The sequence below is a fragment of the Arachis duranensis genome, unplaced genomic scaffold (genome assembly GCF_000817695.3).
Source record: "Arachis duranensis cultivar V14167 unplaced genomic scaffold, aradu.V14167.gnm2.J7QH unplaced_Scaffold_165934, whole genome shotgun sequence".
Lineage (NCBI taxonomy): Eukaryota > Viridiplantae > Streptophyta > Magnoliopsida > Fabales > Fabaceae > Arachis > Arachis duranensis.
In genome coordinates, this window is record NW_026264258.1 from 1,515,911 (window position 1) to 1,530,289 (window position 14,379).

Below are 14,379 nucleotides of genomic sequence, written 5' to 3' on the forward strand. Positions count from 1 at the left end.
CTTCTTCGTCGGAGGTCATGGATGCAGATTCTTGGCCGGCGTTGGTGGAGTCAGCCAGGGCTACGGCGAAATCTCCCGCGCTATCGGAGACTGCTGCGAAGGGCCCTGTGCCGGAATTGCAGGTTGCGATTTTTGTGTTCCTCCTTTCAGATTTTGATTTGATTTGGATAAATTAAATCACATTGTTAGTAATTTCAATTGTTACATTATTTATGATTGTTAAAGCTTTCAAATCCTTTATCGGAGGAGTTCTTAGCTGACAGTGATCGAAAGTTAGAGAATAACCTAAAGAATAAGAGAAAATAAACGAAAAAGAAAAAAATGGTATTGCTTGTTATTTTTAGGGCACAATCGGGGTAGTTCTAATTACGGAACAAATAAAACAGTAGTTGATGTCACTGAGGATTGAGTATTGCTAGAAATTGCGTTTGTTCCCCTTGATTTTACTTTCATGGATGTTAGTTATTGTTTGTTTGTTTAATGTACACACTGATGGTTATTTGTTTTTGAGTGATAATTATAGAATACTGGGAGCTCTGTTCCTTCTTCTCCACAGAGGCAAGTTAAGGACAATGCAGGCATGAGCAATGCAGTGCCGACTCACCAAAGGACATTTAGAAGGAACAATTCAAATACCTCCTCTAATGGAGGCCACCCACAGCAACATTCTGGTCCTCAAGGTTCTGTCACTGCATCAGGGCCCCAACACCATGGCTCTAGGACTGGATTTGGGTCTAGTGACCACCCTCAGCAGCGTAATGACCATCCTCAGCGTAATTCGTTTAGAAACCGGAATGGTGGTCCACATCCTCGTGGAGATGGGGCTCACCATCATAATTATGGTGGCAGACGTGATCAGGGACATGGGCATCAGGACTGGAATGCTCATCGAAACTTCAATGGCAGAGACAATTATATGTCACCGAGATTTGGTCCGAGGATGGTGCAAGCTCCGCCACCACCTCCTCCTAATCACTTCTATGCTGCACCCCCACAGATGAGGCCTTTTGGGGGCATGGGGTATTCTGGTAAAATTTATAAACGTTAACATGCTATTTAATGTTTTAGTGTATGGATATGTTCTGATGTTTACATGCATTTTCAGAACCACCTCTTCAGCAGATGGTGTACATGCCATCTCCACACCTGGATTCACTAAGAGGTGTTTCTTATATTCCTCCAATACCACCAAATTTGATGTATTATCAACCTCCTGATCCGCACTTGTATACAAAGATAGTGAACCAGATTGATTATTATTTCAGGTAATGCTCATATTTTTGTTAGCTACAGTTTTCATTTGGTTGCTTTACTGATTTTAATATGATTTGGAAAGATGACTGCATACATGCAATAACTGGTTTTGCAGTAATGACAATTTGATCAAAGATCTGTACTTGCGGCAGAACATGGATGATCAGGGGTGGGTTCCTATAAGCTTGATAGCAGGCTTCAAGAAAGTAAGCTATTGTTCTTCTGTTGTTTCTAGCTATTAACTATATTAACTACTCCTCTGCTCCTTTTCTATCATGAATGGGGTTGTTTGTTTGAATTTATAGATGATTAACACCGTAACTTTTTTATTTACTTATTATCCATAAATAATCAATCTACTCTTGGAGTATTCAATTATGTCTCTGTTATATGTACTTTGATGCGACATCTGCTTTGTTTGAGAACTTTCCTAGCAAACATACATGACTATGATTTATGTTTCTATGGTTGCAATATCAATATTCATTGAATTAGTGTTGATAGATGGAAATTGATATTACAAACACATTGTATTTAAAGTATGCATATTAAAAAAATGACAAGATAGAAAAGGTGAAGACCTTCTCAAAAATAGTAATCTATCTTAAGATTATATGTAATTATTTAACCTTCTAACTATCGTGGAAATTTATTTGTTGCTGGATATTTGAGTTGTGTAGAATCATCTGCAGTTAGATGACCATTAGTTTGTATTTAACAGGTTATGCAGCTGACTGATAACATCCAGGTTGTGTTGGATGCTGTTCGAACTTCATCCGTCCTTGAAGTGAATGTATATTTTCTAAACTCATTAGATGTCAAGTTCTTAGTTCTAAATTCTCAAGGTTGAAGGATTTTTTCATATTTATTGTTACGAAGTTTAATCATATTTGTTTTTATTTCAATTATAGGGCGACAAGATAAGGAGGCGAAATGATTGGGCCAGATGGCTCATTCCCCCTAATATCATGAGTTCTCAGACTGTTGGAAGGTTGGCAGAACAGATTCAAGGCATTGCGCTAGAGTCAACTAACAATGACAGTGCTCAAGGATTAGATGCTTTACAGAATAGGCCATTTGGGGAATTAAATAGTCAACTTCTGCCCTCCACCAGCGATGGTGGTCAAGCTGGGATTCAGGTTTCAAATCACTCAATTTCTGCGCAAAACTAGTTTCAGATGTTCTAAAAAAGATTTTTTGGAGAATATTCTTAGGGCAAAATGGAAAGCAGATATCTATCATGGTCTTAATTTTTACATATGGGTGGTGCGATGCAATTTCTCATGAGGTATATAGAAAAACATGATTGAGAAATGGGAAGGAAAAATCCCTCAAAGAATAGACACAATTTTATACATTATATCAAAAATATATATATACACGGCTGTCCTACTCTGATGGCATGATGGTGGTTGTTTGTTTAAATCAGGGGATTTGTTTTTTTACTTTCTTCTTTCTTTTTCCCCAAACCTTCCCCTTAGCTATTTTTTAAAATCTTTGGGGTCAGTTTCTCTCCTTGTACCTGCTATAATTGGGTGTTGAATGAGTTCTCTATGCTGCTGCAAGTGAAGGGTGAAGATGGCTGTCTGTGGTGGAGATTGTCTCTGCAACTGCTTAACAGATGATGATTGCATGATTTTGCAATCACATGTCTGGAATGACTTGGTCTTTAGACCTTTTTTTTTCTAATTTGTTTTTTTTTTTAATTTAAACTCACATTTTCTTAGGTTTAGATCATCCTTAAGGGTTTATTTTATTTTAAACTTATGGGGATTATGATAGACTTTTGAAGTTTGAATGATGTTTAACTGATCCTTATGACAATTTATTTTTATTATGTAATTAATTTGATTTATTGTATGATGTTGGTATACTTTATGATGACTTATTAACATTAATTGGTATGTACTTATGAATTTATTCGGTTCCATGTTCGTTCAACATTTTATATAATTTTGATTTTTTTGAAAAAAAAAGTGTTTTGAATATTACCAGTTAGCAATTGTATTCTAAGGTGTGTTTATGGCAATTTTATATATTTTTAATTTAAATTTTTGATAGAAATTTCTTACAAATATTCCGCAACTTTATACAACTGTCCAAGAGTTACATATTACAAGGAAAGTTCAAAAACTAATGGTAATAACTAAATGTCAAATAGGAGAAAAATTGCCAAAAAAAAAAGAAGAAAATTTTGGCGAACTAATAACTTCTTGATTCCACGACATAATAGTAGAACATGATTTGATTCCACATTAACACTAAATAAACTTGGCATAATAGTAGAACATGATTTGATTCCATATTAACACTAAATAAACTTGGCATAAAAAATGGGCTCTTAATACCAGGATAGCCCAAATAGCAGACTTTATACAATAATTTATACAAGTCAGTAATATGATACATATGGTTTATACAATAATGAGTAAAGTATTGTTTTTGTCCCCAATGTTTGGGATAAGTCTTAAAGTTGTCCTTAACATTTTAATCGTCCTATTTAAGTTTCTAATGTTTCAAAATTGACTCAATGTTGTAACAGAATTGACGGCAGGACAAAATTGAGACGATTTTGAAACATTAGTGACTTAAATAGGACAAAAACGTTATGAACAAAAACAATACATAAAAACTTTTTAATTTAATTTTATCTTTCAATAATATTAATTTTTTAATGTACATAATATTCAATTGTTTTTTAATTACATCTAAATAAATTACACTTAATCACATTACTTTCATTTTAAATAAATTTATTTTTTTATAATTTTAAAGAATTTTGATACATTAGAGACAAAAGATATAATTTATATTTTATTATATATATTATTTATTTTTTTCTGCAAGTTTATATACTAGTCATTCTACAAACATTTCATGATAACTAAAAATCTTTAAGAGTAAAATTATAAAAAATTAATTTATTTAAAATGAAAGTAATATGATTTAGTGTAATTTACTTAGATGTGATTAAAAAATAATTGAATACTATGTATAGTAAAAAATTGATATTATTGAAGGATAAAATTAAAATTTATTTCTATGTATCATTTTTGTCCCCAACGTTTTTGTCCTATTTAAGTCTCTAACGCTTCAAAATCGTATCAATTTTGTCCCGCCATCAATTCTGTTAACGGATTCCTAACGGCAGGACAACGTTGAGTCAATTTTGAAACATTAGGGACTTAAATAGGACGATTGAAACGTTAAGAACAACTTTGGGACTTACCCCAAACGGTAAGAACAAAAACGATATTTACTCTACAATAATTTATACAAGTTAGTAATAATGGGAAAATTATCACGTATTTATGTTCTTGTGTACTATCACGTTTCCAGCAATATTTTTTATCTTCTAGTGAGTTTTGGGATTACCATATTAACTCTTGAAGTAGATATGAAATTATGTAATTAGCCAGCTGAAAATAGTTCACATAGAAATAGCAGGATAGTTCGCTTCAAATGTTTGTGGCTTAATTAGCGGCCTAGTTTTGACTCATTCAAAGTATATAAGAATAGGAGATAGAACGGCTCAACATTCCTATTTGCAATATAGAGTATTTAAAAATATTTTGATTTTTAAGTAAATTTAAAAACAATTATTTTACATATTAATATTATTATAGAGCAGTAATTGAATATGTTAAAAAAATTAATACCGATAAGATTAAATAATTTATTAATAGGAAGGAAATTAAGTATAATTAGAGTAAATATTTATAAACTATACAAAAAATTTTATTCAATCTGTATTTATAAAATATNGTTAAATTTAAATATGACTATATATATATATATATATATTGTTTTAAAAATTATTTTTTCTTTGTACTTTATTTCCTTTATTTGTCTTGTTAGTTTACTATTATTTTATTGTTTTAAATTATGATTTGAAATTAAGTGCTTTCTTCTTTTAAAGTAATATATTCAAACTATATTCTCTTATTACGTTGTTTTAGTTATTTTGTATTTTTAAATTTGTTAAATTTTCTTGATATATTTCTTATTACTTATTTGTATATCCATATATATGAAAAATTTTAGGGGATCAATAATTATTGGTATTTTTTGTCATTATTTAACCAGTATAATTATTAAATTATTTTTAACAAATAAATTTTATTAATTTAGATATGCAAATTTTAAAAAATATAAGTACAAACGGTATTAATTCATGTGTACAAAATTCTAATAAATAAGAAAAAAATACTCCAATTTTAGTTATTTTATTTGCAATTATGTTATTGTATATTGTAACATGTTGATTTTATTAATTATATGTAAAATTTTAATATAAATTATATCTTTTTAATAATTATTAAAATATGTTTATAAAATAAATAATATATCTATAATAATTATTTAAGAATATCTATACAACAAACATCATATACATATATATATGAAAAAATGATAATATTACTCTCAAATTAATAAGTAATAACACCACTTTCTCTTAATTATACTTTTTTATTTTATCTTCTTTCAAATCTATTTCAGAAAAATTATTCAAGAATATTTATATAATAAAATAATAGTAATACAAATTAAATAAATTACTAAATAATAAAATTAAAAATTTTAAAAATATGAAGTGAATAATTTTTTTTGTACATAGCATGAATATCTATCTTAATTTTGACTTTATCAAAAATTTATTTAACTTTATCAGTATGAATTTCTTAATATATTCAATTACTTTCCTGTAATAATATTAAGATGTAAAATAATTGTTTCAAAATTTATGTGAAAATCAAAATGTTTTTAAAAATTTTATATTATAATAAAAATGTTGAGCTATTTCATCACTTATCTGTGTAGTTAATATTTTCTTACCAAAATTTTTTATTTCATGGCATCACACAAAATTTGGAGCCAATTTTCAGTGAAAGCAACAAAAATGCAACTAAAAGACCCAATATTATATCAGCTAAAACAACTTTAGTATATAAAACAGAGCTATTTTTCAGCCGGTTTGGACAAGTAGGAGAATTTTGAACCATTATAAACTGACCAAAGTATGAACCGGTTGTATGCTCAGCATGGGTTCTTGCCGGTGCTATTCACATCAAGGATTTTCCATCAATCTACGCTATTTACATTTTTTAAAATATAAAGATTCTAAATAGTGGAATCAAATGTTCCGATCAAGTACAACGGAATACCTAAACATCTTCCAATATGATACATATGGTTGTATGTTATGTTTCAATATTTGTGTTTGTGTGCGTGACTTGGTGGGTGATTGAAGATGGGACTATACAGTGCATGGGGGTAGCATTGAAGGGTGGTTGAAGTTTTTTATACCGTTATTAAGCATGATGCCCTCATGTAATTTAGTCAATTGTGTCCTTTAATTCGAATAGGTGTGGATATTCTTTTCTTCTGAAAATTATATAAGACTTATATGTGCATAGCATAGTTGAGTTTTGGTAAATCTTTTCTTATGCTTGTTTGCTCTATTATGTTCAACAATTGAGTAATTTAATTTCTCCTTTTATCTAAGAAACCTTATTTTTAGATGACAAGAAACTTTAACACACACACATGAGAATTGACTTGTTTCGCCCGCTCTTTTTAACATATAAACATATTATTTACATGAACACACACTAAATGCAAAATTGATGATACTAGCTTAACAATCCAAGGTCTAATAAAAGTTAGAGAGCTTATATTATATAGAGTAAAGTATCGTTTTTGTCCTCAACGTTTGGAGTAAGTTCCAAAGTTATCCCTAACGTTTCAATAGTCCTATATTTAAGTCCCTAACGTTTCAAAACTGACTCAATGTGTCGTTAGGAATCCGTTAACAGAATTGACGGCGGGACAAAATTGAGATGATTTTGAAACGTTAGAGACTTAAATAGGACGAAAACGTTGGGGACAAAAATAATATATAGAAATAAATTTTAATTTTTTCCTTCAATATATCAATTTTTTACTATGCATAGTATTCAATTATTTTTTAATCACATCTAAGTAAATTACACTTAATCATATTACTTTCATTTTAAATAAATTAATTTTTTTATAATTTTACTCTTAAAGATTTTTAGTAATATAAACTTGCATAAAAGAAAAAAATAATATATATACAATAAAATATAAATTATACCTTTTGTCTCTAATGTATCAAAGTTCTTTAAAATTATAAAAAAATTCATTTAAAATGAAAGTAATGTAATTAAGTGTAATTTATTTAGATGTAATTAAAAAATAATTGAATACTATGTATAGTAAAAATTAATATTATTAAAAGATAAAATTAAATTAAAATTTATTTTTATGTATTGTTTTTGTCCCTAACGTTTTCGTCCTATTTAAGTCCCTAACGTTTCAAAATCGTCTCAATTTTATCCCGCCGTCAATTCTGTTAACGGATCCCTAACAGAGTCAATTTTAAAATGTTAGAGATTTAAATAGAACGATTGAAATGTTAAGGATAACTTTGGGACTTACCCTAAATGTTAGAGATAAAAACGATTCTTTACTCTATTATATACTATTCTTATTATTGTAGACCTTTGTGATTGTAATTTCGTAATTAGACTTTTAGAATTTAGTTAGTATGAAATCTGTTGTATATACGAATGTTTAGGTACTTTTTCTGTCCTTTTGATTAACTTTCTTTAATCAAATTCTTTTAAAAAATCAAAAAATAAAAAAGGGACAACTCATTTAACGGATTTTTTATTTATATAAATTAAATAATACTATTAATTAACGATTTTCATAATATCCAGCATTTTTTACTTAAATATGTTGCATTTCACATTTTATTTATAGTGTAAATGAATTAATTTTACACGTATTTCGTTCACACCTTAAACGAAATACGGTCGACAAAGCGACACGTGTATATTTTGTTTACACTGTGAACGAAATGCGTATAAAGTTAATTCATTTATATTGTAAACGAAATACAATAGGACAAATTTTCAGCAGTTATAAAAGGGTGTACAACCCATTGTATTCTTCACAACAAGTTCACTACTTCCTTCTAAACCTTTTCCAAACTAGTCATAATGTCTACAAGTAGTGTATATTTCGTTGTGTGTGTATCCCAATTGCCTTACGAGGAACCGAGATAACGGGGTCAAGTCTGAGTGTGAGAATTCCGTGTTGCTGCGTACACGGCGAGTTGCCTCGTTGTCGAGACTGAAGAGTCTAATATTGAGGCACCTAAATCATAATGGGAGAAAAGAGATTGGAAGGATAGGGTATAGGATGCTAGCCCTGATGAGAAATAGAGTTTTTCGATTTCGTCTGTTTCAACTACATGACGACGAGCATGTGCGACTGATGTTTGACATTCATGGTAGAATTGTGTAAACAAGTGATGAAGCTCTACGCAGAAGTTGGTGATGTTAGTGGCGGTGGATTTGAATAGTCGAACTTTGTGTAGGATGATCCGTCCCTCACACCGCCGCCTATCCATGTTACCCAAACAGTGAATTTTGGCTTCTTCTGGACCTGTGAACGAAACCCCTTTTATAGGCATCACTAAACCTATTTCGTTTATAGTGTAAATAAAATAGAGACGTTACAGAACACGTATGTATACGTTATACTATCACCTCATTTTCAACCTTATTTCGTTTACAGTGAAATAAACGTAAATTTAATTTGTTTACACGGTAAACAAAATGTGATATGTAATGTATTTTAGTAAAAATGATGGATATTATAAAAATTGATAATTAATAAAATTATTTAATTTATATAAATAAAAAACCCTCATTTAACTCATCATCACTAAGACAAATTAAATCAAATAGAACTAATATTTTATTGGCTCGTTAAAAAAGTAGAACTAGTGTTTTCAATTTTGACTCAACATTTAAGATGAGCTAATTTGAACTCCAGTAATCTCGTTTTGGCGGCTCTAAATAATAACCTCTGAGACTTTACTCCAATCCCAACTTTTAAGACTCTTAGCTAGGCTCTGATTGGTGAGTTTATCGACATTAAATAATAATGCTCAATCTACTTTTGGAGAATTCGATAATGTCTATATGTACTTTACTTAGAAGACTTCTAGTTATGGCTTTCCTAACAAACATATTAGGCCATGGTTGGCTTCATATCTAGTAAACAATAATTTACAATTTTACATAAGTAAATTCATGGACGAGTAGTCAAAGACCAAAGGTCCAAACTACTATTTCTTTTTTTTTTATTAAAAAAATAAATAAGTCTTTGATTTTATAATTCAAAAATACATAAATTTTTAACAAATTAAAAATATAAAAATATTTTTTATTTTTTAAAATATGAGGCTTTTAAATTTTATTGTCAAAAATATATAAAGACAAATAAATTATCTGGAGAGATTTAGATGTCTTATATTTTAAAAAGAAAGAAGTATTTTTATTTTTCTAATTAGTCCATAACTTATTTGTTTTTGAGATAAAATATTAAGAATTTATTTATCGTTTTCTCTCGTTATTACATACACACCTAAGACTAAAATTAGAAATTATATTATAATTGAAATGGCATGTCATGTCATTAATTCGAATAAGTGTGGATACTCTTTTCTTCTGAAAATTTTAATAAGATTGTTTATATGTGCATAGCAATGATAGCATAGGTTTTTTTTTTGTGACTGCAATGATAGCATGGTTGAATTTTGGTAAATCTTTTCTTATGCATGTTTTCTCTTTTAGGCTTAATAATTGGGTAATTTAATTTTTTCGTTTATCTAAGAAATCATATTTTTAGATGACAAGAAACTTTTAAAGTACGTTTAGTTTGCGTTTTTTTGTTTTTATTTTTAATATTTTTTATTTTTTGAATTTTGTAAACAAAAAAAGTAAAAACAGTAAAAATAATTAAATTCTATTTTCTGTTTTTATCTGTTGTTTTTACTTTTTCCACAAAATTTAAAAATAAAAAATACTAACAATAAAAACAGAAAATAAAAACGCAAACCAAACGTATCCTTAATTTTTAACACATACATGTGCCTTAGTGCATCCCCTATTGGATATGTTCACGCGTCATTTTTTCATTTTTCAATTTTTAAAAAGGAAGCAAGATGACTTTGATTATAATTTCCTTTCGTCGTCAGCTTTGTGGCTGTTAGTGTAAATAACATCTGAAAACCATGCCCTAGACTTCCAACCTTTCCTTATTCCGTGTAACTCATGTTTGAGGCTACTCTGAAATACAAGAGATGAGCAAGTAAAAATATAATTAGTTTAGAACTAGGTTAATTTAGTTGAGTTCGGATAATTCAAAAAATTATTTGTTTAGTCTCTTCTTTCAACATATAAATATATTATTCACATGAACATACACCAAATGAAAAAATGATGATACTAGCTTAGCTTAACAATCTAAGGTCTACTAAAAGTTGAGGAGAATATTTTTTTTTGGTGACTAAAGTTGATGAGAATATATTATATACTATTCGTACTATTGTAGACATTAGTTTTGTTATTATAATTTCATAACTAGACTTTTAGACTTCAGTTAGCATGAAACTTCTTGTATAGATGAATGAATAGGTGCCTTTTTTTTCTTTCCTTGAGTAAAACTTTTTAACCAAATTCCTGTAAAAATAAAAAATAATAAAAATCAAACTTCTGACACTTAGCTTAAGTAGACGAAAAAATTGACCACTCAACAAATACAAATTGATTTGAAATAATCTATTTACTTGGCTTAATTGGATGAATTTTTAATCTCTAAAACTAGACTTACAAAAACGAGATATTAAACGGGTATGACTTGATTTATTCAAATAACTAGCGGGTTAAACTAGTCATTCCCACAAATTAAATAGGTGACCCATTTAAAATTTTCCTAATCTAACTAGAACACTTACTCACCTACTAAAAAAAACTAATTATTTAAGCTTTTGGTATAAAAGAAAAAGAGACTAAAATCAAGGCTTTTGTCCAATTTTTTTAAAAGTGAAAAAATAAATAGAACAATACATATAATTCGTTAGACTAACTATAAAAGGTCAAGACCAAAAAATAAAAAATTTAACTAAAATTTCACTCGGACCCTAATAATTTCATTAAATACCTCTAACCAACTCCAAATGAAAGCATAATATCATTACGATCTCTATTCATTGTCTTCGTCGGACATTTTGGCCTTTATGTGAACCTCACCGGCAATAAGAGATGACGATGATCCTACATATAACGTTACGTTCCTATGTGTTAATTACAATTTTTTAGAGTAATTCCAATAAAATATTTTTTGGTATCATTTTTTACAATTGAATTGATTTAAAATTGAAATTTACATTACAATATTTGTATAAAGAGAGACTATATCATTGTAAAGAAAGATCAATCAAATATTGCTATTTGTATGCCAATAAATTATAACTTAAATGACATAGTCTAAGAAGTCATGAGTTCGAGTCTTCCTATCTTTCATAAAATATTGCTACTTGTATAGTCCATTAAATAAGACCCAAAATAAAATTAAACTAAAACCAAACATGGACAGTTAGCAAAATGTTGGTATTTTGCTTGTTTCAAAAAGAATTTAAGACCAACTTTCTCTTCGTTTCTTAATGTATTTCAAACCATAAAAAAAAGCATGAGTTACACGGACCAATCTTCATCTTCAAATTGGTGTTTACGAAGGTCTTCGATTCTTCATTGGAGGCTTGAAAATAGTTTGCTGCATTGAAATCAACTAGTGCCTTCGAGTCTGGGATTAGATTGAGGTTTGAAATTGGAATAAACTCAGAAAGCTTTGTTCTTGTGTCAAAGTTCGTAGGTGCTAATATCTCTACAGAAATTCCAGTGGTGTTACTTGGTTTAGGAGGTGCTAGATTAGCTGTTTTTGGAATTAAATTTGGGTTAACAACTTAGTGTCACAAAGGGAGTATTGAAATTGTGCATACATGTTGCTTCATAATGGGCTGTTTTATTCTCCATATTCTTGCTTAAACAGGATTCTGCATTAGACGTTGTGGTGTAAATTAAGAAAGTAAAATCTTATCCTTTTGTTGTGGCGGCATTGAAAAATTTTTTTGGTTGTTTTTTCTTCTAACTTTTTAACTTTAGCTTATAAAACACAACTAAGGCAATAGTTTAGCCAAACATATTTGTTATGATGTGAATGTAGAATTATATATATGTAGCGCTTACAATACAATTAATTGCTTCACTTGTACTTGTTGCACCATTTGGCCCAGGAGAATTGCTCGCTAGTGGGGGACACCTTTTTTTTATTTTGCATGGAAAAAATAGACTATTAAACCTTTGGCGACTTATTAAGTAGATAACTAAAGCCTTCAAAATTTAAAGAAGGAATTGATAAATCCTATCAATTTATTTGAAGGACATTTAAACCTAAAAATATTATAAATTGCAAGACTTAATTGTACTTGCTATTAAAAAATTTGTGTATTTTATGCTTTACACATTTTTTATACGTCTATAATATTATAATACATTTTAAATATTAATATTTAATTAAAATATTATTTTTATCTTTATATTAAAAATAATTTCTACTACGTTTTACTTTTATCTTTTATATTATTTTTACTTTTATTTTTCTCTTTTAAAATACCTGAAAAAAAGAGAGTACGTTACTGATACATAGCTATGAAAATCTAAAAACCATCATTACTGGTCAAACTAACCTTTTAAATTTTTCAATTATCATTTTACATGTTTCTATTTCTCATTGGTTACACGTAAAAGTAGTCCTCAAGACTTAATACGTGGATGATTATAATTGGAACGTCCTCCTTATATAGCGTCAAATTCTCCATTATATGTTGTAAATATAGGAGTACATAGGGCACAATGCTCTCCGCACCTTCAAAGCTCTCTCACATACTAATAACTATTATGCGTTTGGGACTTTAAAGTTAGTCAAGATGACAGAATCAAATTGTCTGTAAAAAAATTGATACTAAAGATATCTTCTGACAGAAAGAGCTATTATATTATATTCCTAGGGAGTTATTATATTATATTATATTATTAAGAATGATTCAAAGAAATTTCGATTGTATATATAAAATTCTAAATCATACTATTACACAAAGTTTGATTATTACGTCATAATAAATTTATTTATGTAAATATAAAATTTTTAATATTCTAATAATAAATTATTTTATTAAAGAATATATATTAGATACAATAATTAATATTTATTTAGATTACTCTTAATTTATAATTTCATAATAGTTCTAAATATAGTCAAAATATAGATAAAATACCTAAATTTAATAACTAAATGATACATTTCACATCTTGAATTAATCAATGATATATAGTTCTATTTTATATTTGAAAAAGATCAATATTATAAACATCTTTTTATATTAAAGATTAACCTAAACAATATTATAATATAACATGAAAAATAATGACATCTATTTCTAAAATAGATTTTTTTAAAAAAAACTTTGTGATGAGTAAAATCATTAAAGTTTTTAGTCATCATATTTAATGTATATGTTATTTTAACGAATTAGAATGACTGAAAGATCAATAATTTTGTTTGAAGATATGTATTTCATTTTATAGTAAAAATAACGATTAATAAACTGTAATTATTTTACTAATGTATGTGTTACATTACAAAAATACATCACAGTATATTAAACGCAAGTAGTCCTACAATAATGTTGATTTATGATAATCAATATTAAATAATATAATATAAAGTATTGTAACAACTTTATACATCCAATTGATAATGCCTTAACTATATTATTATTTCACATGATATAAGTCCAACAAAAAAAGGTCAATTATTATTTGTTTTATAAAAAAGCAGTGTTGTTATTTAAGTTAAGTGTAAAACGATAAAAAAACATCACATCAATCAAAAGGCAGATCAAATTAATTAGTTTTCACTTTATTGATATTAACATTTGTTTTTGTTTAACATAGATTATTAATCATAATATATATACATTAAAATTGGTTATTAAAATTAATTATTAGTATAAAATGTACATTAAATAATAGATATATATTAAAAATAAATTAAATTATATATAATTATACATACATATAAACATATAGTGATTGATTTTTATAATTAATTTTAATGTGTTCATAATATTTTTGATAAATTATTACATAAAAAAACAAAACTACACAACAAAAGATCTTGTCTAAT

The 14,379-nt window shown here is 27.7% G+C and overlaps 1 protein-coding gene across 1 annotated transcript in view; it reads left to right on the forward strand.

Moving 5' to 3' along the window:
• LOC107476280 (la-related protein 1B) overlaps positions 1-3,182 on the forward strand; it is a gene marked incomplete in the record, with an annotated part of 3,714 nt that extends 532 nt beyond the window's left edge. Inside the window, 6 exon segments of the mRNA XM_016096080.3 lie at positions 1-122; positions 524-1,028; positions 1,106-1,265; positions 1,370-1,460; positions 1,976-2,047; positions 2,166-3,182. Coding sequence (XP_015951566.1) covers positions 1-122; positions 524-1,028; positions 1,106-1,265; positions 1,370-1,460; positions 1,976-2,047; positions 2,166-2,426 — 1,211 coding nt within the window.
• Between the last annotated feature and the right edge of the window lie 11,197 nt (positions 3,183-14,379).